Below are 24,744 nucleotides of genomic sequence, written 5' to 3'. Positions count from 1 at the left end.
TGCTGTTTAGAAACCCCTGTCATACGTTCACAGTAAAACAAAGTGACATCAGCGTAAACACTAGTCGCTGGGAAACGTTGGCGAACATGAAAAAAAAGAGTGATTTTTCATATCCTGCTTCAAATTATCTCCCCTGAAACATCCTTAAGTACTCTTCTTGAGCTTTGAATCACCCACTGTAAGACATGAAAAATTAGAAATTACTCCTGTATTAATATCTACAATTTTCGACATTTAATTTCTTTATTACTGGGTTTCTGAACTTCTTCTGTAGTCTGTTGCCGACCTCAGATGAGGATGTGTGGAGTACATACTTGAGTCAGCTAGAAAAATCTTTCTCAGTCACCGGTAGAATAAGTGATTGCCTACCCACCTGATGTAAGAAAGAGATTGGGAAAACTAAAAGTTCATTTCTGTTCGATTTTCGGAACTATGGACGAAGTGCTGAAAGCCACTGGCCTTACCATCGTCAGAACTCATCAGAATTTATCTGTGGTTTACATTCTTAAAAAAAATCTTTGATACACTACCAATTTTGAGAAAATAGGACTTTACACAGTAAATTATTTCTCTACTATGGCGTGAAGCTAAAAATAACTCTTCCTGTCTGAGGTCATGAATGATCGATCAGACGGGAGAGTTGACTGCCATCGACAGCCACAAATTTGTACATGTACGATATTTATGGACTCACGAGCTGTCGGAGATGGTTTTAGTAAGCATTTTGAGTGCTTTTACCGGTCACAGTGAGGAAAGGAATTTATATTTTGATTATTGCTACATAAAGTCTGGGTCATAAACGTGTACCAACGTGTTAAATTAACCATATAATTCGTTACAAAATTCGAAGTTATAGTTAATCACTGCGCGTTCAAGCAAATCGTAAGTCACAGAAAATTTCTTTTCTGCTTATGTGTCAGCGGTCATGAAACAAACATAAGATGTGCCACATTTTCAAATCTTCGTCGAGCCATAAAAAATTCCTATGTCTTCTGCCACTTCAAGAATAATTTTCTGTTAGTTTGCACTAAATCACGCACTTCGGCTAATGACTGGTTGTAGGGAGTCCGGATCAATTCCGACGGACACCCATCCGTCTTTAAAATTACTGTTTACTCGCTCTCGGCTCACTGTTTCTCCAAATGCTATTTTCGTAAACTTACAAGTACAGATAGCCCTCGATTTACGCCGGGGATGCGTTCCTGTACGAACCGGCGTAAACGGAATCGGCGTAAATTGAAACTCTTTTATAATGTAAATCAATGGGAAGTCAATGACATGCGTTTCCAGCACCCAAACATTGACGAGTAATATAAAGGCATTACATATAAGGCTCTGAAATAACGTAAATAAAAAATAAAGGGAATTTAAAAAATATATTTTGTACACTTACAATCGGCGAAGGCGTGATGAAGCAGCGTTAGTTCTCTGACGAAGTCCCTGGTTGAGGATCGTCGTGTTTTTTTAAAGAAGGCATGTAGTGTGGACTGTCGTGATTTCTTCTTTCTTTCTTTCAAAATTTCACGATAAGGCCTCTTCGCTGTAGCACAAGAGCAAACTCGCATATGCAAAAGTTTGCATTTCACAAACAGCTTTTACCGATTCATCGATCTCATTGGAGCAAATTCGCGTTAACGAAAAATACGTAATTGCAGAGATGACTGTATTTATAATTTTTATTCAAAAGAATGTAAGAATTACGATTTAGTATAAAAATCAGTACGAGATATATTGCAAAACGTTATAAATAATAGTAAAAACAATTTTCACTTTTTGACTTGCTGGTTTCAAAATCGGCGTTATTCTGAATCGGCGCAAATCGAGGGTTACCTGTAGCTGTCACGGCCTTTCCGATCTTCTCGAAAAAATTAATGCATTCTCGTTGCGCTTTATTATATATCGACACATGGTCAACAATTATTCGTGAGCACAAACGATGTAATGAGATGTAAACACGTCTATACATACTGGAACGTGTCAGGACACGTTCATCACATACACGTCTTGCTAGGTGCTATTTACCTGGGATATCAATTCATTCTAGTTTATTTTTGATCATATCTTCTAAATACAAATTATGAACGAAATATTTTCATATGTTTCATTTGTTTGAAGAACGGAAAACGAGGAAAAACATGTCAGAATAACCGGCCTGGGGGCTGAAATTTGTATGCGACGTCTCCGAAATACGAAGCAGAAATGCCAACTACTACACCTGTAGGTTCGGTTACTTTTAACTTTGGGAAATTTCCAAACGGATTCAGTTTGTTGGAAAATGTCCATGTTATATAATCAGATATCTTATAAGATGACTCACACTTCTTATGCAGCACTTCTGATTTAAATTAATCGAAACTTCTTTCTTGCTGTGGAGTCCGCCAAATTTCTTATTCTTAATTTTTCAATGTGGATAGAAAACCCACCTATTGCCTATCGCAATATTTTAACATATTCACTACTGAGAGCCATGCTGGCCTTGTAATCCTGGGGTCTCGGGTTCGATTCCCGGCGGTGCCCGAATTTATAACTTGTGTTGGGCAATGCCGTGGTCCAGGTATCACGGAGTTTTCCTCCGGGGCTTCCCCGGTTTCTCCGTGGCATCCCAACAATTACTCCATTCACACACAGAAGAAGGCAATGGCAAACCACTTCTGGATCATCTGCCAAGAACGTATATGAACAGGTCCCAGTCCGAGAAAAGGATGGAAGGATCCTGTTCATATGGACCTGTCCTCAGACAGAACACTAAATAATATTAAGATGAGGTGGTCTAGCGGTTAGAACGCTGGCCTTGTAATCCTGGGGTCTCGGGTTCGATTCCCGGCGGTGCCCGAATTTATAACTTGTGTTGGGCAAGGCCGTGGTCTAGGCAACACGGAGTTTTCCTCCGGGGGCTTCCCCGGTTTCTCCGTGGCATCCCAACAATTACTCCATTCACACACAGAAGAAGGCAATGGCAAACCACTTCTGGATCATCTGCCAAGAACGTATATGAACAGGTCCCAGTCCGAGAAAAGGATGGAAGGATCCTGTTCATATGGACCTGTCGTCAGACAGAACACTAAATATAAAATAATTCAATACTGACCGTCGGAATAGAAACATTTTAAGATCGTTAAAGAGATAACTAGAAAAATACGATCTGCATGCCAAACAGGTGATTTTTTGGCCTAACTTCGTAACCCGAAGATGAAAATAATTATAGTACAGTTAGATTTCGGTAAAGAGATTCTTCAGTCATCTGCCATACTAAAGTTGGTACCGGAGTAAGAAACCGGATAATATGAAACAGTTAGCCAATACATACGGAAATTAGTATCAGAATAAATTCACTGGTCCCAGGGATGTTGAGAATGCACATGTTTTTTTATTTCTATCCCTTACATGATAAACCGTCCCTAAACATGAAATAACATTGTTCTTATATTCCAGTTTCCTTTATGATGGGTGTACGAATGATAGGACGTCGTGAAGAAATAAATGTTTGGGTGTTTACAGAACTCACATGCGATATTCTCGTTAGTTTCAATTCCGATATCCAAGTGATCTCAGTATCAAACAAGAGTTTGGCTCTAGACCAGCCGTTCTGAACCTACGGTACGCGTACCACTGGTGGTACGAGAGCCAATGTTGAGTGGTATACGAACTAAGTAAGAAAATCAAAATTTAATATTAACATAAATAAGTTTTCCCTGAACTCATTTGGTTAGTGGTACATTTAATGAATTAGTGGTACGCCAGCGAAAAAGGTTGAAAACTCCTACATTAGTCATCAAGGAAGGTGAATAGCCTCGGAACAACGCAAACTTCTAGAAGAAGAAGTTTACGTTGTTTAACGACACTTTAAATTGGTCCGATTATACACAGTCAAACAGTATGATGGTTAGTGAAAAATGAATGGGAACATACGTTGAGAGAAAAAGTCGTGCCTGATTTATGGTATTATTTCGCAGATCCCCGAAGAAAACATATAAAAATATCACTCAAGACAGCAAGTATCAGAGCCAAGATTGAACCTCGGACCTCCCGAATACGAAGCAGAAGTGTAATAATCGATCTGTTGCTGTCCGGTCGTTCTTTAAGAGCTGATCAACATCCAGAACCGATTAACCCAGTCCATACACTGAACTCTAATATCATCCAATTATCATCTAGTTATCACAGGAACTCTCTAAAATTTGTGACCAAAAATTTGCATTGGTTTCTCATGTGTGTTACATGTTCCACACACTTACGTCTCCTTGATAAATAACATTCTTGTTTCATCCTTGAAATGTCCTTACATTCTTTTCAGAAGCAAATTCTCAGACACCATAAATATGCCATTCTCTTATTATGAAGCACGCCCATACAAAAAAATTAGCACAAAGAAAATTATCATAATATCGCTGCATTAATTTATAAACATTCTTGTAATTTACATTGTTTCTATAGCACCAACGGGTAATAAAATATTGGACTGAAGAAAGGCTCATTGCTCTGTAAAATGAACAGGCCTGCAATATGTATATGTCAGATGTTAGAATGGCGGCATATTTAATCAATAAAATCTTCTCGGGCAATCAACCGCGTATTGATTGTACTCGCCGTGAAAGTCTCAAATCCTATAGCGTAATATTTGTATTATTACTTGCGGAGTAATAAAAATTTGTAGTATCCTCCCATATCATTTTTATACAAATTTTTATTAAAATCTGCCACGTTTTTAAACCACTAACAGAAGGCCGAAATAGAACAACAGAAGTGGTGATACCTTTCTCAAAAAACATGGAAAGTCGTGGATTAACATATCACGACCCTGTCACATGTCAACAACATCCTTAAGAAACAAAATGTTATTTCAGTTTGTTAATGCAGAAAAAAAAACTGTCCAGTAATTTTATTCGTATTATCTGAAGATACCACATATTGGAACTGTTACAGAAAATTGAGCTCATTTCTTATTTAAGTCAGAATCGCACAAGAAAGTAGCTATAAAATGTGGAAAGCATAGTGGTCTAGCGGTTAGAACGCTGGCCTTGTAATCCTGAGTTCCGGGTTAGATTCCCGGAGGTGCTCGAATTTATAACTTGTGTTGGGCAAGGCCGTGGTCTAGGCTTCCCCGGTTTCTCCGTGGCATCCCAACAATTACTCCATTCACACACAGAAGAAGGCAATGGCAAACCACTTCTGGATCATCTGCCAAGAACGTATATGAACAGGTCCCAGTCCGGGAAAGGGATGGAAGGATCCTGTTCATATGGACCTGGACCTGTCATCAGACAGAACACTAAATAAATAAATGATGGCCACGGTGGTCTAGCGGTTAGAACGCTGACCTTGTAATCCTGGGGTCTCGGGTTCGATTTCCGGCGGTGCCCGAATTTATAACTTGTGTTGGGCAAGGCCGTGGTATAGGCAACACGGAGTTTTCCTCCGGGGGCTTCCCCGGTTTCTCCGTGGCATCCCAACAATTACTCCATTCACACATAGAAGAAGGCAATGGCAAACCACTTCTGGATCATCTGCCAAGAACGTATATGAACAGGTCCCAGTCCGAGAAAAGGATGGAAGGATCCTGTTCATATGGACCTGTCGGCAGACAGAACACTACAAATAAATATAATAATGAACTGAGAAAGTAGATATCTCAAAGACAGCCTTCAGAAATTATTTGACCTACAGAGTACATCTTTAAACTCTGGAATGAGGAGGCACATTTACGTCATTAATTGCACGACCCTTGACTTTTGTGTTTACTGCAGAAATGATGGGATAATATCCTTTTCTGGCCGTCTTCATGACATTGCAATTCACGCGTCCTTGTACTACGTTCCGACAATACCAGTTTCTTAGCGCACGAGCCGGGCAGCTCCGCTATTAAAATGACTGGTTACGAGACTACTGTCAAGGTAATTTTCCTTCATCGAATGCCAAACTTATATTACTTGGAATTTCACCTACCCACTACCTATTAGGTACTTAGGCAAGGCAAATTTTTCTTTACAATTTGATCTAGAAGTACGACATGTCTTCGGAGTGACGTAAGTTTTGAGTGATTGTGAACCAGTTTGCGATGTTTAATGCTGCATGTGACACCACGGATTGAACTAGCGTAACAGGCAAATAGTTCGAGTTATTTTCACAAGGATACAAAGTACATATGCTGAGGAGGTCGCTTCTGTGTGTCTGACCGCCAGCATGCTTGATCTCAGAAAATTAACCCTTTGAAGCCGGGAAACAGAGAGTTAGGAAAGATTGTATAAGGGGACAAAGATACAAAGGAAAATATGGCGAAAAATTAGACACGTGCCTCAAAGTTGTCGCCGTTCACTGACTCTGAGCTAAGTCAGTTTGCATCTGTCCTCAGGTCGTGTAACGGCCGAATCGGCTATGGCGACGGAGAAACATTAACCCATAACAATAGTTCTAGAGAATTTTCACAGATTTAATTTCATCGGTCAGCACACTTATGTACAATCACTAATATTGTCAGGTAACAATTTTATTCTTGAAATTTCTAATAATTTTCAAAATTACGAGTGTCTCAGATTCGCATCAATTATGCAAACGTCGGAAATGGTGAAGACATTGCGTGAAGTGTACTCACGCACCCTCCAAGGATCAAGATCGGACAACTTAAAACAAGACTCTCTTCCTCCCGATTGGTTAAAACATCTCAAGATTCAACCCAAAGAATTATGTTACCACCTTTTGTGACTGGGCGAAGTCTGGGGTAGAGATTTCAACAAGTCTGTCCCAGGACCCGCCTCTGAAACAGACATTATTTCGACAGGTGTTTTAAGTTTTCCTGGATCACCACAGATGGTTGTAAATGCGCTTAATATTTTAACTAAACGTTTCTATAAAACAACCCCTTTGGTTTAGCAGCACAGTGATTGTTCACGCATTGTAAACAAAATGTGTTTAGCGTATTTCTTAACCCAATACCGACATTAGACATCAGCTAAGTCAGTAATAGTAATACGGAATCAGTATAAATGAATCATTGAATAACTGTCAATTAATTATACACAAGTGGAAGAATAAATTAAATGCAATTAACTTAAATTATGTCGAGCTGTCATGTTTGATCGGTTACAGGAAAATGAGTGCTCTGTTCTCGGGCATTGACCGCTCGTCCTTCTGATGAGGATGGAATAAGGGATTTTTATTTTCTTATGAATGTAGAGATGATAATTTGTAAAGATAATGTAATTTAGTGATCTTTACAGCAAGGGAATCATTTTGATAAATTTGAAATAGGGAGGGATACATGAGAAATATGCAGAAGCAGAACTTGGTAACCGTCTCAGCACTTCCTTATAGCCAGAGGACATCCAAGAAAACCTTTGTTGAAACGGCAGGTCCCAGGACTTTATATTACACAAAAGTAATACACACATAATTTATTTCCACAGACACAACACAAATCCAGAACAACGAAACAAATCAAAACATACGATTGGCAGGCAGCTTATTAATGGGTGCTTATAATTACAGATTTTAAAGTTTTTAAAGATTTTTGTGAAGAAAACATTCTATATTGCATCAACATTTGCAGTAACTTAACTGCCTACACACACTTGATTTTTAACATGCTCTTACGCCATTGTGAAACGTCTGCTTTTATTTAATATTTTTTGTCAGACAGCGTGTTTTGACTGCTGTTCATACTACTCTGTAAATTCGACGGTGCTTTAACGGAAAAATAATAGCGTTCAGGTCAATGCAAATATCGCCCTCAGCATGCCTGTATATCAGGTAAACAGTAAATTATGAACTTGTGTAAGAGAAAAGCATAACTTCGCCATTCGTTCTCCTCAAACAGCAAAAACAGAAAATTTTCACTGTCATTGTAAATTAGTTATGTAACGCCTAACAATATACACTCGAAGGTCTAGACCCCGGAGACACGGAGAATCACAAAACATAAAAAAGTAATAATAGTAATATAGCAACCTTGAATCCACGTGCCAAGCAAAGACGACCTTATTCGCAGAAACGTAGCAGGGAACTTTTACGACTAATCCAGATGTAGACACTAATTTATCGAGAGCTGCCGAGAACACCATCAGAAAATATCTGAATCAATTCCTCCTGACGTCGGTAGGAAAAACAAATCACAACGAAATTTGTAGGATTTGAGGTTTTCACAGCGGTGAGTATGAAGATTTCTGTCTTCTGGGTTGTTGCGCTATGTAATCTGGTCGATGTTTACCAACGTTTCAGAGGTCAAACTGCCTCCATCATCAGGGCGGTGAGTATGAAGATTTCTGTCTTCTGGGTTGTTGCGCTGTGTAGTCTGGTCGATGTTTACCAACGTTTCAGAGGTCATACTGCCTCCATCATCAGGGCGATTCTTAGTATGAAGATTTCTGTCTTCCGGGTTGTTGCGCTGTGTAGTCTGGTCGATGTTTACCAACGTTTCAGAGGTCATACTGCCTCCATCATCAGGGCGATGAGTATGAAGATTTCTGTCTTCTGGGTTGTTGCGCTGTGTAGTCTGGTCGATGTTTACCAACGTTTCAGAGGTCATACTGCCTCCATCATCAGGGCGATGAGTATGAAGATTTCTGTCTTCTGGGTTGTTGCGCTGTGTAGTCTGGTCGATGTTTACCAACGTTTCAGAGGTCATACTGCCTCCATCATCAGGGCGATTCTTAGTATGAAGATTTCTGTCTTCCGGGTTGTTGCGCTGTGTAGTCTGGTCGATGTTTACCAACGTTTCAGAGGTCATACTGCCTCCATCATCAGGGCGATGAGTATGAAGATTTCTGTCTTCTGGGTTGTTGCGCTGTGTAGTCTGGTCGATGTTAACCAACGTTTCAGAGGTCATACTGCCTCCATCATCAGGGCGATGAGTATGAAGATTTATGTCTTCTGGGTTGTTGCGCTGTGTAGTCTGTTCGATGTTTACCAACGTTTCAGAGGTCATACTGCCTCCGTCATCAGGGCGATGAGTATGAAGATTTCTGTTTTCTGGGCTGTTGCGCTGTGTAGTCTGGTCGATGTTTACCAACGTTTCAGAGGTCATACTGCCTCCATCATCAGGGCGATTCTTAGTATGAAGATTTCTGTCTTCCGGGTTGTTGCGCTGTGTAGTCTGGTCGATGTTTACCAACGTTTCAGAGGTCATACTGCCTCCATCATCAGGGCGATGAGTATGAAGATTTCTGTCTTCTGGGTTGTTGCGCTGTGTAGTCTGGTCGATGTTAACCAACGTTTCAGAGGTCATACTGCCTCCATCATCAGGGCGATGAGTATGAAGATTTATGTCTTCTGGGTTGTTGCGCTGTGTAGTCTGGTCGATGTTTACCAACGTTTCAGAGGTCATACTGCCTCCATCATCAGGGCGATGAGTATGAAGATTTATGTCTTCTGGGTTGTTGCGCTGTGTAGTCTGTTCGATGTTTACCAACGTTTCAGAGGTCATACTGCCTCCGTCATCAGGGCGATGAGTATGAAGATTTCTGTTTTCTGGGCTGTTGCGCTGTGTAGTCTGGTCGATGTTTACCAACGTTTCAGAGGTCATACTGCCTCCATCATCAGGGCGATGAGTATGAAGATTTATGTCTTCTGGGTTGTTGCGCTGTGTAGTCTGTTCGATGTTTACCAACGTTTCAGAGGTCATACTGCCTCCGTCATCAGGGCGATGAGTATGAAGATTTCTGTTTTCTGGGCTGTTGCGCTGTGTAGTCTGGTCGATGTTTACCAACGTTTCAGAGGTCATACTGCCTCCATCATCAGGGCGATGAGTATGAAGATTTATGTCTTCTGGGTTGTTGCGCTGTGTAGTCTGTTCGATGTTTACCAACGTTCCAGTGGTCATACTGCCTCCGTCATCAGGGCGATGAGTATGAAGATTTATGTCTTCTGGGTTATTGCACCGTGTAGTCTGTTAGAAATTTACAGACGTATCAGAGGTCCTTCCTGCCTCTATTATCAGGACTATCAGTCTCATCGCCCTGATGATGGATGCAGAAACAACCTCTGAATTTTGCGTTAACTTCTACCAGACTACACGGTGCAACAACCCAGAAGAAGGCCATATTAACAAACAAATATGTTAGTTCATTCGTCACCTTAAATCACTTAAAACAGCTTTCCCATGTGGCATATAAAAAATATCGTTTTAAGAACTTGCCGGCCTTCAAATTCATAGTCACTGTTTGTTTGTAACGTTTCCGTATAATAATTGCTTAGTTTATCTCAGTGAACGTTTGTCACAGTTATTATGCTACCAAACTTGGACAAATATAATTTCTCACCACTAAACTACGAGGCCAATTACTTTATTAAATTCTCTGGCTGAAATATAGGAAAACACATTTAGTGAACCTGAAATCTCACTTTATTAAAGTACTTAATTTGCTTATATGCTTTATTGTATTACTTGTTTTGTTCCGTATATCTGAATATTTGTGGGATTTATGTTTTTTTATAGATTTTACTATTTCGTTTTATTTTAATGTGTATATTTTTATAATGGTTGTTAAACCAAATTGTTATATTTTGGTTTCTTATTTAGTTTGCTTTCTTATACCTGTATAATATATATGTATCTTATTTTCTGGTAAAGTAATTAATGTTTGATACCTTGGTCTAGCGGTTAGAACGCTGGCCTTGTAATCCTGGGGTCCCGGGTTCGATTCCCGGCGGTGCCCGAATTTATAACTTGTGTTGGGCAAGGCCGTGGTCTAGGCAACACGGAGTTTTCCTCCGTGGCATCCCAACAATTACTCCATTCACACACAGAAGAAGGCAATGGCAAACCACTTCTGGATCATCTGCCAAGAACGTATATGAACAGGTCCCAGTCCGAGAAAAGGATGGAAGGATCCTGTTCATATGGACCTGTCGTCTGACAGAACACTAAATAATAATAATAACCTTGTGTACGTAGATTGTTTGTTGTTGAAGCATTTCAGAAGTACTGAATCTTTATTAGATTTTTAAAAATAAAATACCGACATTTTTCTTAAACCTTCTCATGGAAAAGATAGTATCCAATCCTTCACACGGATGAAAATGCTTGTGGTGTGCCATTATTACAATTAAAATACCAGGCACTCGCTTGAGTAGGCCTAAGACTTACGATTCTCAACACACGCTTCAGACACATGGGATTTTAATGCATGTCGCATGATGGGCATCGTAATAACTCCTCCATTTTGAGAGTAAGTTTGTTGCTGCTTTAGTCTCACACCATCAAGGAGTTTAGGGAGCATGGATGTACAGATCCTCCGTACCTAATACAGGAGAATGGTCAATTCAAAGCTCCGACCGCTTTGCACCGTAACATAAGGTTAGCTTCCGTTGCCCGTTTTAGATTGTAGACTACTGTACAGTTGTACGGAGTCAAAAGATGAGAGGATCCTTATATTAATTAACAATGATCAAAAGAAAACATTGTGGAGGTAAGCACTGGAATCAGTTGTCTTAAGGTACTTTCCAGTGGTGGGGTCCTGTGGACACAGCAATGGGCATTTAGGTTCCATAACAGGGGGGTGTTGCTTAATCAGCCGAACGAATATAAGATTTTCTAGAATAAATTTGTTCTGTGGAGTCTGTCTACATTCGTGTCATTAATCACTGATCATTCTGTCATTCGACACTATGTTGACAGCGTCATTAAATAAATCCAGAGCATAAAATTTAAAATATATTTTATGGAATTAATTTACTGAAATTAATTTTCTGAGATGAGTACCAAGAGTTAACAGTGAGTAGTCGAAAGATGGGTGAAGACCATGGGGAGAATGAGCGTATTATAATAATATTACGGACAGAATTAAACAGAACGCCCTAAATAAATGATGGGAATGTGTTGAAAAGGTGAAAAATTAACAGTTTTGAGATATGATCCTCATGGAAGATGTAGGCATTAAGCTTCTATGTTATTCTCAGTCTGCACACAAAACCGAAAAAAAAATGTGGTATTTATTTCGCGTCAGTATGACCTGTAATTGCTAAAGTTCATCCACAATATGACGCCGAAGTACAATATGATATTTAGGCATGTTTACCAAAGAAGATTTCATACGAATCGTGCCATGTCCACACAGCTGCGTTGCCATGGAGAGTAGCCGTTCACCTGCGCAGCGCACCAGGGGCGGAGCGGCGCTTATGAAGAGCGTGTCTCTGTTCGTGACGAGTGGACGCAAAGCGTCGGCAGCTGCAGCCTGGAAAAGAAGGGTGAGCCAGCGTCAGGACGGCGGCGAGAGGATGGCCGAGGAAAAACTGGAGAGAAACACACATTTTACCAGGTGAAGTGCTGGGCGCGTCTCATTTGTCTTTCTCTTCTCTTTCAACTCATTTTCTTCATTCTGCTTCGTCCTGTTCTTCATTTCCGTCTTTACTCCTTCACGTCTCCTTCTCGATTCTTTTCCTTCCATCATTCTCTTCTTCTCCTGGCCATTTCGAATTACGTAACTCAAAAGCGTCTTGTAGCGTTCCTCGGTCTTACTGTTAACCTCTGCTCTCTGATGTTTAAAATTCCAAGCAGCCCCTGCAACTCCCATCGAGCGACAAGCAGCTGAAATTAACGCCGTACCGATTTCAAGCTCTCCATCAGCTTCAACCGCGGTATACAGCTGCAGAAATTCAATATTGCCATTGGTTTTATCCTTTGTAGATAAAGGCTTTCATGTGTAATAATTGTTATGGCTCTGTTTTGAGTAGAATACATCGTAGTTAAGATATCCAGTTGTACGCTTAGGCTAATCAAATTTACGACCCGTATCCAGTAGTTTTGTTTGTGCTCAAATAATTTTGTACCGGTTTATTAAGGAGCATTGTCTGTATATGGGTGTGAACCTGCGTCTCACACACTTGTTGGAAGGAAAGCAAGTGTGGGTCAGAGAAAAGTTGCAGAATGGTAAGCTTAATCATTGTTACCCTTCATCGCGATGTATCTAGTTTAGGGGTTGAGGGGTCAGATGGTTAGGACGTGTAGCAAGCATGGTGTGGGGTAATGTTGATTGTAACAGACGATGGAAGAAGCCACTTGGTATACCGAGGCGTAGATGTAAAAAAACAATATTAAAACGGATGTGAAATAAATATGAGGCTCTGGAGTGGATTGAAAAGGTTTAGAATAAAGGCAAATTGCAAGTTGTTATGAACATTGCAATAAACCTCCGGATTTTAAAAGACGTAGACATTGTCTTGACCAGATGGACGACTATAAGATTATCAAGGTCTCTGATCTATGAAGTTGTAATAAATGCCACAGAACCTTTTCATATTGTGGAATAATGGTATGCAGTCATTAGGTTATAAATACTGCGTGTGTAAATTTCTTCAGTGATATTCTACGTTAGACTGTCGTTTATTTTATCAATATACTTCGTGGAAACTCTTTTGTGAACACGGTGATGAACCTTCGGGTGTCATAAAGAAAGTGGGCTATTCTTTGACAAGCCGAGTGTTCAATAGACTTTTAAAACAATTTCCTACACCATTGAGTGAGTGACGAAGTTCATTTATCTTCGTAAAAATGTCCACGCACCTTTCTACAGCCCTGCTCTGATTCACCAGTATAGCGTATTCCCGATATTAAAGGATTACTCAAGCAAAAGAAATGTCAAATATTTCAGCAATGACTTATGACGTGGGACCGTTTGCAATGTTTTTCTAAAACAGTAGTATTTTCTGTAAATTGTGTGGGGTTTCATAGGAAAGAGTGAGTGTGGTCTCTGGTAGTGTGGGCGAGAGGTCGGGGTGAATTTGAATGTTTCTTTCTCTCAGGCAAGAGATTGAAGCTCTGGTGCGCGTGTACCAGAAGCTTGTGGTGAGGAACGGAAGCCCGGCCGTCGGACAAACATCTCCCACGGCTGCCCACGAGGTAGGTACATATACGAGGGTTACTTCAAAAGTCATGACAACTAATTTTTGGGGGGCAACGTTCAAAATCTCGCGCCGAACTGCGTTGGAAATGTCCTCTCGTGTACGAAAGCGTTTCCCTCGCAATGGCTGTTTAAATTTAGGTATTAAGGCATAGTCACGTGGCGAAAGGTCGGGTGAATATTTTAATCACAACTGAATTTTTCGAGGATTATAGAATGAAAAAAAAAGGTCATTCCGTAATGTGCCTATTTTCTTGTCCATTATACCTACAACCATTCACACCTACCTGATGTGACTACGCCAATCGGAGGAGTATATCGTGCCCTTTCATATGTGTATTTTGAACTTTGTTCAATATAACGTGTTTGCCCCCAAAACATTAGTTGCCATGACTTTTGAAGTAATCCTCGTATGTATATACAAACAACAAAAACAATAACACTTATATTTAAGCATTAACGCTGTCCTTTAAACCAGTTACAGACGTTTGAAAGCTCTAACATTCTACGCGACAAATTTCCGAAGGCCGAAGGTTTATACGACGCATATAAATAAACAGAAACCACACATACCACTTAATATGGAGAAACAATGTTTAGCGTCAAGATCTTTCTTGATACAGTGAAAGTTCTTAGCGCCTTGTGACTGATATGCACTCTTGCTTACATTTTCTGCAGAGCTCAAGGATGCTTGGAGATCAAACTCCAATCCTCCAATATGCATGCGCACTTTTATCCATAATCAAATGTAACTAGCAGATGGTCACATTGATAGCTCATTCTCCATCTTACATTCAGAATTCTTTCCAACAGGTTTCCATCTTACGAAAGATGAAAATATTTTTATGAACTTTGTTTTCAGATATTTCCATGCCTAATTTATGTTTTTATGTCAGTACAAGAAAATATTTTTTACAATAGTAAGAAAGAAACAAAATTATTCCGTGATCTTTAGCGTTATACACATGGCAACAGCGTTTGGAGTATTTCCAGGTTGTATTTTTATTTTTATTTTATTCAGAATTTCTCATTTATATTAATTATTTTTACATCTACGTATCTGAATATTGTAATAACAAGTAGATATACGTATTATCGAAGTCAGTCCAATGACTGACGTCTTCCAAAACATGTTCGTTCCCTTCAGTCAACATTTTAGTTTTTGCACTCACTACCGGTAACGAAGGACTGCATATAATTAAATAATGAAAATGTCCATAAGGGTTATTTATTTAGTGTTCTGTCTGACGACAGGTCCATATGAACAGGATCCTTCCATCCTTTTTTCGGACTGGGACCTGTTCATATACGTTCTTGGCAGATGATCCAGAAGTGGTTTGCCATTGCCTTCTTCTGTGTGTGAATGGAGTAATTGTTGGGATGCCACGGAGAAACCGGGGAAGCCCCCGGAGGAAAACTCCGTGTTGCCTAGACCACGGCCTTGCCCAACACAAGTTATAAATTCGGGCACCGCCGGGAATCGAACCAGACACGAATCAGGCAGTTCATGCTGTACAAATCATGCATTAGACACTCAAAATGTTAAGGGATGAAAAAAGTTGGAAAACAGCCACAAACGGCAGTATAATATTAAATTGTATGTTGACCGAATACATGAACACTTGAACAGGATTAAAGTTTGTTATAACAGGGAGCAATGACTTTTTGTGAACACGGTGGTAAATATTCTTGTTCAATAAACCAGCCACACTTTGTTCAGCAGGGTCTTGACAGAGTGGCGTTCAGGGACCTGTTGCACAATGCATTTGACCTGGTGACTGAAGATTTGCTGATGGACCGCATCTTCTGTGCGTTCGACAAGACTTCCTGCGGGGCCGTGCGTCTGGAAGACTGGATGTGCGGTCTGTCGGTGTTCCTACGAGGATCACTCGAGGAGCGCACCGCGTTTTGCTTCCGCGTATACGACTTGAACAGCGACGGTTACATCACACGCGACGAGATGTTCAGCCTCCTAAGGTAATCGCACTAGTAAAACCTGTATTCCACTGCATGATTTGCAATACTTATGGAATTCTACGTCATGTAACACCATGTGTTTCTCCATTTCCCCATGCACCCTGCTTACTTCATGTGCCGTCGGAAAAATTCCTTTTTGGGCACTGCTTTAAAACGGGCCACGATCGCCTCTTTCCGAATTCATAATATTGTCATTAGAAGATTTCCCGCTAACGTGTTCATACTTTAAAGCGTTCTTAACTGAAAAGTCAAATAGATAAAAATTAAAGTTAATGGGATGTGTCGAGTCAAATCAATAAATTAAAAAACTTGTTGAAGTGTGTCAGAGGACGTGTTTCGCTAAACACAGTCATAAGTGAGATTTTGGTTTCTCACGGTGGCGAGTATGAAGATGGCTGTCTTCTGGGTTGACTACATAGTTTGATGGACGTTTAACGACGTTTACCCGGTGTCCTACGTGAACGATTAAATGCGAGCGGTGCGATTTGCGTGGGTGCAGCGGAAATATCAAACTGGCTGTTAGTATGGCGCTGTCCTAGGTTACAGCGAATCAGTCAAGACAGTAAAGCGGCCGGATTCCGAGATCAAATATTTTGATATTTTCGCGCAGGTCGCTGCGCTGGCCAGTAAGGCGCATGCGCAAGGAAGCTCTGACTGTGCAATACAGGGAAGGTGCATGCGCAGAAAGACCGTGTGCTTCTATTGCAGTCTCTCACTGAGGACACAACAAGCGATTCCCTTATTTCATATGACACCCCATGCTGCTTATGCAGCTCGCACTGCTCGCTTGTTATCGCTTACGTAGGACATTGCCTTAGAGTTGCTTGCTGCTTCCATAATCGCGGCCGCCTTGACCTTAGAGGCCACCGTCAAACGTATATCAGACTACGCGGCTCAACAACTTTGAAGACGAACATCTTCACAAACAAGAATCTTCAGATTACACAACTTAAGTATCTGTTGACGTTCTGAATAGATACGTTCCCTTAAGTGCATCATGTGCTAGTAAGTTAGAGCAGGAAGACACAGACATTTTATCATGTAGTTCTTATTGTTTAAATTATTTTTGACAATTTAATGGTATAATAGCCGACATAGTTCAGTCAGTATAGTGACTAGCTACGGGCTGGACGACCGGGGTTCGATCCCCGACGGGGGCAGAGGACATTTTCCTCTAACATCTGTGTCCACACTGGTTCTGGGGCCCACCCAGCCTCCTATCCAATAGGTACCGGGTTCATTTCCCGGGGGTAATGCACGGCCGGGGCGTGATGCTGACCACTCACCCCCATCTAATGCCGAGGTCAAGAATGAGTAGGGGCTATACCATCTCTCCCCCCAAGCGCCTACATGGCGTATAATGGGACAGCTTTCATTTACTTTAATGGTACAATAGACTCGTTTTGTATGTGTCCAGTGTTGTTTTAAGGCATCGAGCAATTTTAACGACGTTGGTTATTGAGATCATGTCACTGGAGAACCCCCAAGCGACATGTGTTCCGCTATGTCGATTCCACCGTCATACAGGTAGTGTTGAAGTCGACCTCAACAGCTGATCTAGAGAAGTACGTACCAGGAGCGTAATCGGGTGCCATGGGAGTCTCCCAGCTGTGACCCAACAGCCCGTCCGCATCGTACAATTTGAATGCAAGCTTTATTTAGTGATACAATTTGTGTACAACAGATAAATTACAGTTTGTTAGAAAAAGAGATTTAAAAGTAGAAAAGTGTATAGCATTTTCAGAGAATAATACACTCCTCTTGCCACACAATGGTGTTAAGTACTAGTTATTATGAGATAATACGTAGGAGCGTTGCATATTTAATTATTCTCGGGCTAACAGCTTAATAAAGAAAATGAAGCAAGAAGAATTTATTATACTTAGTCACCGTGAAAGCGTCATATCATACTGTTGTGTGTTATTAAGCAGTCAATGTATTTGATCCAGCATCAATCAACAAGATTCAGGAAATGTGGTTGATATAGCCTTAAGAATTTCGGAGGTCATGAATTTGTTTAATAAACTTTTTGAGAGGGATAAGAAAAAATAAGGGAATTTATTGACAACTTGTCAACAACTTTCGAACTCGTTAGGCCACGGACATAGCGACTGAAATAAGTGAAATCAAAATTTACTGGAGAAGCAAGAAGTAAGTTGGTAGTTAGAGACCTTATATCTTCATGGCAGAAGCTAAACAGCTTTTGGAAAAGAAATATGACGTTTAAAGAACACTGGATTAATAAGCATTTATGTTTCGCAGGAGTAAAAGTGTCGCCTCCTGAAGTAGCAGAATCGACACGAAGCAGTCATAATTAAGGGAGCCGCCTTTAGGTTATGTGCAGACAAAAGAACTACGGGAACTGGGGCTAATAAATTACCTTGCAGAAGCGTGTTTTGTGCAAGGGGCAAGTTCTCTGGAAGCGATGTTGTTTTAAATAAAAATAATGGTAATGATACGAGTGCACACGCTTGTACGGAAGACTCATCGGGGCCCAGTCTTGCATCCATCTCATTGGCTACAATACCACCGACAAGGATGCATTTATTTTTATTTTATTTAGTGTTCTGTCTGACGACAGGTCCATATGAACAGGATCCTTCCATCCTTTTCTCGGACTGGGACCTGTTCATATACGTTCTTGGCAGATGATCCAGAAGTGGTTTGCCATTGCCTTCTTCTGTGTGTGAATGGAGTAATTGTTGGGATGCCACGGAGAAACCGGGGAAGCCCCCGGAGGAAAACTCCGTGTTGCCTAGACCACGGCCTTGCCCAACACAAGTTATAAATTCGGGCACCGCCGGGAATCGAACCCGAGACCCCAGGATTACAAGCCAAGCGTTCTAACCGCTAGACCACCGTGGCCATCATTTATTTATTTAGTGTTCTGTCTGACGACAGGTCCATATGAACAGGATCCTTCCATCCTTTTCTCGGACTGGGACCTGTTCATATACGTTCTTGGCAGATGATCCAGAAGTGGTTTGCCATTGCCTTCTTCTGTGTGTGAATGGAGTAATTGTTGGGATGCCACGGAGAAACCGGGGAAGCCCCCGGAGGAAAACTCCGTGTTGCCTAGACCACGGCCTTGCCCAACACAAGTTATAAATTCGGGCACCGCCGGGAATCGAACCCGAGACCCCAGGATTACAAGCCAAGCGTTCTAACCGCTAGACCACCGTGGCCATCATTTATTTATTTAGTGTTCTGTCTGACGACAGGTCCATATGAACAGGATCCTTCCATCCTTTTCTCGGACTGGGACCTGTTCATATACGTTCTTGGCAGATGATCCAGAAGTGGTTTGCCATTGCCTTCTTCTGTGTGTGAATGGAGTAATTGTTGGGATACCATAGAGAAACCGGGGAAGCCCCCGGAGGAAAACTCCGTGTTGCCTAGACCACGGCCTTGCCCAACACAAGTTATAAATTCGGGCACCGCCGGGAATCGAACCCGAGACCCCAGGATTACAAGGCCAGCGTTCTAACCGCTAGACCACCGTATCCATCATTTATTTATTTAGTGTTCTGTCTGACGACAGGTCTATATGAACAGGATCCTTCCATCCTTTTCTCGGACTGGGACCTGTTCATATACGTTCTTGGCAGATGATCCAGAAGTGGTTTGCCATTGCCTTCTTCTGTGTGTGAATGGAGTAATTGTTGGGATGCCACGGAGAAACCGGGGAAGCCCCCGGAGGAAAACTCCGTGTTGCCTAGACCACGGCCTTGCCCAACACAAGTTATAAATTCGGGCACCGCCGGGAATCGAACCCGAGACCCCGGGATTACAAGGCCAGCGTTCTAACCGCTAGACCACCGTGGCTTAAGGATGCATTAGGCTACGCTAATGGAGCGACCTCAGCAGGAAATAAGGTTACATTTGAATACATGTTCGAATTGTAGGTAAGGCAAAGTTACAGATTGACACAGGGCAGATCTCTGCTTATTGAAGTATTCTACTGTAAGAGACGGTACTGTGTATAATCCTAACAAAGCACTAAATGTGGAAGGCATATCAAACAGTGAAAAATTACAGGTGAAATTGATGACCTAAAACCATGAAACCTGATGTAACTTTGCGTTGTTTTTAAGCCGAGGTTTGAAACAGTTGTGATGTTACCAACCAAATCAAGAGAATATGAAACACGTTTAATACATTAGACAGAAATAATATTAGGAGTCTATATAGCAGGTACATTGACTGTCGACAGTGTTTGTGTCACAATGGCATGGCAGGGATGTACAAATATATTTGGCCTTGGGAAGTTGTGAAGTAGAAACCGAGTAGGGGCCATATACGCCCAAGGGAAGATCACGTGAAATTAGGAGGAAAATTAGAATAAGCCAACTAATCGATGACGAAAGGAGATCCGTGTTAGGAGTTTATGAAGACAAACATAACAATCACTTGCTTGTAAACGGACTGACTATTACGATTGCAGTCCTAATCCCCAGTGTTGACCAGTGTGGAGGAATTTGAGTCCTTGAGGATGGACGAGTGTTATTTAGGCCAAAGAAAAGTAAGCCTCTACCAAGTAATATAAACTAAAAGTATTTCTTGGATTCGCTGGATATTATCTAAAATTTGAGGTCCCATGTTTAGCGAACCATTACTTGGGTACTCAGACTTGTCGCATGCGATTCAAGTTATGAAAGAATTGGAGGCATTCGTAAAGATTTGCCTGTCACATATTTGAACCGCATATTAATTAAACCTGAAATGAATTACTTCACGATTGAGAGAAAATTTACATTTGTTGGATGGGCTCAAAACAGTTTAGACTATATATTTGGAGGCGGAATTTTACCTTTGTAACTGATTGCAAACAGCTAATGTGGATTTCTCGGATAAATTATCTCATTTCTTGAATAATGAGGGTTATGCTGAAGTAAGAATTTTAAAGAAATGCACTGATCCCTCTCGGAAGGCCACTGCGGAATGAACAAAACGTAACAATGATATAAATACTTCATTATTTGGGAAGTACTGTAGTAGGCAGGGCTGTGGAGTCGGTACCAAAACCTCCGACTCCTTCATAAAAGCTCAATATGTATTCATCAGGTATTAATGCCTGTTCCGGCTTCAAATTGAACTTCCCATCTTCTTCTTGGCCGACCTCGATCTCTTTTCCCGCTAGGTCTGTAGCTGAGCGCAGTCTTACGAAGTCTGTCTTCAGACATTCGTTCCAATATGTATTAATAAGAGTAAATGGCACCATAAGAGATTTCATCATCACCACGTGAATCATCAGCCTACTTTTAGAATTATAACCTATATTTAAATATACGTCTAATGGTTTTTAGACAGTTTGTATTCTTAAGGTACAGGGGCCAAGTTACAAAGCATTAATCCCACACCATGTGACTCAACGCATCGTCGAATCTCCCTAAGCGTTAGGCTGCCGGCGGCTCACACGGTATAGAAATAGTTCTTAAGATTTTATATCAAGGTCAGAGTCGGTAATTAAATCAGGCTGAGTCTAAGTATAGTATAGTGTAATTGCGTCATATTGTGAATATTATAACAATTATTTATTTTAATCCGTCTGATCACAATATAATTTTTTATTTAAAATTTCTTATAATTAAGATAATAAATATCATTCATGTTCCAATATCGATTGATCGATTTACATTTCGGAACATTGGTAAATGTTTAAATGTTAAAAATTTCTTATAATTAAGATAATAAAATATCATAACATTTACAAATATTCCGAAATGTAAATCGATCAATCGATATTGGAACATGAATGATATTTTATTATCTTAATTATAAGAAATTTTAAATAAAAAATTATATAGTGATCAGACGGATTAAAATAAATAATTGGTCTAAGTATAGTGTTACTGAATTATAACTACTGGTTCCAAAATTTGCATTTCATTGTGGTGAATAAATATTTAACCTTGACGAATGGCTTAATCAAGGATCAGGAAGGATACGTTGGTTGTAAACAAGTAAAGAAAGATGCAATGGATAGGGCATGTAGCACAAAGTACGCATGACATTGGACCAATACAATTGAAAGTTAAAATTTACCAATAATTTTACTCTTTTTAACCTACATTCGTCCAATAATTTCTGACATGAAACATGGTAACAGAGGGCAAGATCTTCCCACTATGCTACACTCACAAACTGACCGAGTGTGACAACACCCTTGATCTGTTTACAGAAACTGCCTAATGAAGCAGCCGGGCGATGACGAACCGGATGAAGGTGTAAGGGATCTGGTGGAACTGGTTCTTCGCAAGTTAGACAAAGATCGAGACGGCAAGATTTCGTTCCTAGACTTCCAGACGGCCTTGATGGAAGAATCATTGCTAATGGAAGCATTTGGCCAATGTCTGCCTACAGACAGGGCTTGTAGAAGCTTCATGACCACTCTTTGTTCATAAAGAAATGTACGTACACCTCTGTTGATTGGATACAGGAAAACAAGATTCGTACGCCACAGCCAGTTTTGAACATTCTTGAGCAGTTACGTCATCCTATGTAAGTAAGTACTAATTACTGTTTCTGGTCATTTCATTTCAAAATGAAAAAGCCGGCCAATTAGACTTTAATGAGATTCATCTACAAATTACCACAGATAAACGTAAATGCGCCTACACAGATTGTAATTAAAGTGACGACTCAAATTAAAGGATGAATTTCACTCACCAAAATGATAAAAATAAATTATTTTAAAAAGGGTCCCGAGAAGCCTGATTTATGTGTTATTGCTCTCATTTGTTCTTAGAAATACTTAAGGCGGCGTCCTGTGTTATAGCTGTGTCTCCATACTTGGCGGAGCACCGGATAGGGAAAACAAGAGGAGTATAATACCAATGTCCCATGATAGTAACTTTTTGTGAACAATTTTTCATCACCTGTTTTCCACAACGTGCTCATCTACTGTTTCCTTAAATTACGCTATAAAACTTTTCTCCGAATTCAAACGCAACAACATTTATTCATGGAAAACATCGGAATACGGCAAACATGAACGTACAGGATGGCCGTTAAGTCATGCATTCGCTGTTTTCCTCATGTTTGATGCAACCTGGTGAAATGCAGGGTTCATCATGTTGCTGCAATTATACTAAAGTTTGGCAAACGATAATCAGGAAATGTTTTCGTTAAGAGCGAGATACCTGGTAGTTTTCGACAATGAACACTCGTTTCACTTGTGAAAAAGACATCTTTCTACTTCGACTGTTGACAATTAACTGATCGAATTATGATGAACTGCAGCCATCAATAATTCTTTAATGAGGGTTGCGTGACTTTTCAATCACCCTGTACTTACAATAATACCTGCTTCAATGTGTTGTGAGATGCAATTCTGAGCTGTCGAGACGTGGTAGTCGTTGATAAGCATTTCCGCAAGTTTCCCATGTTTCCGGAAGAATGAGTAGCAGCAAAGTTACGCAATTCTAGGCCACTGGTAAGTAGCTGACTGGGGCGACAGTCATTGCTGAAACAAATAGTGACATTGAATAGACCACTTTTACAAACCTTGTTTACAAATCAGTATTTTTTTACGTTTTTTTTTGTATGTTAAGCAAAACACCTTGTAACGGTCTAAATTACATTTGCTGAGGTAATTTAATCATACTATTTAATTTCTTATTATTTGATTAATCTGAATTTGTTTTAAGTTTTCGTTCAAAATTTTAACTTTCTGTGGTATTTGAAGTGTAATACTGGGATGGATACTTCCATTTCATGGCATCTACCTAACTGTTTAAGACACAGGAGTGCGAGGACCTTCGGTTCCCGGAAGTCTTGGTTTTGACACTAATTAGTAATAAATTGTCGTGAATTGGGTGTAGTACCACGTGTCAAACCTTGACATTTATGGCTTCAATATGTCGAAAGTCAGTTTGGACTTCATGGTTCATTGTCACTCAGCAGATGAAAGTTTCTGGACCATACATTTTAAGGAGTGTGAGGGGGAAATTTTTAAAGAGCCAATTAGAGCTGTATGCAAGTGAATACGTCACTGGTTTTGAATGTTTCGAACCAGGAACAGGACGCTTACAGCAGCGCGTCGGTTTGGCATTCTACAACAAACTTTTAACATAGTCGCACTCAAGTCTAATACAATTCTGAAATCGTCTTCTCCTTTCACCTACGCACTCAACGAGCAACCGCAATTCAGTATTAAACCTCGACCCGACACAGTAATACTTCTAGATGTTTTCCGCTAGACACGTCATGTCTCTATCAACTCATCACCGGTATGTTTTATTAAATTTAATTTAATTTTATTTTACTTATACACTCTATTATTTATTTACTTCCATCATTTTGTTTTCTATATTACTCCATATTTATTAATGTTTTATTTAAATCATTGCTTTACAGACTAATATTGAACATCAGATGAACCACGCCATATAAAAAACAATACCTTCGTTCTAATATATAAGAGTAATCTGATAAGAACATTTCAATAAACTGCATAACATTGTAAATGATTGTAATTCGAGTTTTAAATTTACCAATCTAATTTATACCTGAGGACGGTTAAATATAACCGAAACATGTCGTAAGAGACGTTCCAATTTGTAAATCGATCATTCGATGCAGAACGTGAAATGATATTTTAAATATTTTATATTTCATTATCTTATTAAAATTGTGATTTGACGGAAAACATTAAAATATTAACCCCAATAAAATTGTATGTAGAGCACAAACTGTGAAGTTCCTCATTATGCAAAGTTGTGAAGCCTCATGCAATTTCACCATTCTCAGCTCCAAATTTCTCCTCAACACCTTGATGCCGAAGAACCCTCAAGTTGAAGGTCGCCCTAATGATGGAAGCAGTAAGCATCTCTGAAACGTCGGCCAGTTTCTGCGCTACTGCACGGTGCAACATCACAGATGGCAACCACGTTTATAATCTTAGCCGTGAGAGTCTTATAGCTCAATGTAGGTTCTT

The 24,744-nt window shown here is 40.2% G+C and overlaps 2 protein-coding genes across 7 annotated transcripts in view; one reads left to right on the top strand and one right to left on the bottom strand.

Moving 5' to 3' along the window:
* Positions 1-23,185, bottom strand: part of LOC110836290 (uncharacterized) — a 45,859-nt gene extending 22,674 nt beyond the window's left edge. The window contains exon 1 of the mRNA XM_087351846.1: positions 23,112-23,185. Within this exon, the coding sequence (XP_087207972.1) occupies positions 23,112-23,175 (64 nt within the window). The 5' untranslated portion in view covers positions 23,176-23,185. The remainder of the gene's footprint in view (positions 1-23,111) is intronic.
* Positions 12,053-24,499, top strand: LOC110836282 (calaxin). Of its 6 annotated transcripts, none has more exons than XR_015535941.1 (6): positions 12,053-12,248; positions 13,732-13,828; positions 15,550-15,806; positions 21,988-22,307; positions 22,555-24,037; positions 24,165-24,499. XR_015535941.1 is itself a non-coding variant. In XM_087351850.1 (4 exons), exons 1-4 carry the CDS (start codon positions 12,058-12,060, stop codon positions 22,208-22,210), a joined length of 768 nt encoding a protein of 255 aa, XP_087207976.1. In that variant the 5' UTR covers positions 12,053-12,057; the 3' UTR covers positions 22,211-24,499. The 6 variants fall into 6 exon arrangements, 1 of the variants encoding a protein (XP_087207976.1); XR_015535940.1 differs by having other exon boundaries at positions 21,988-22,311; XR_015535943.1 differs by having other exon boundaries at positions 15,553-15,806; positions 21,988-24,037.
* The last annotated feature ends 245 nt before the right edge of the window (positions 24,500-24,744 follow it).

This window comes from Zootermopsis nevadensis, unplaced genomic scaffold (genome assembly GCF_977971745.1).
Source record: "Zootermopsis nevadensis isolate Lab colony 2312 unplaced genomic scaffold, Znev_1.0 Znev_ptg000020l, whole genome shotgun sequence".
Taxonomy (NCBI): domain Eukaryota; kingdom Metazoa; phylum Arthropoda; class Insecta; order Blattodea; family Termopsidae; genus Zootermopsis; species Zootermopsis nevadensis.
This window is presented reverse-complemented; position numbering and strand designations above follow the sequence as displayed.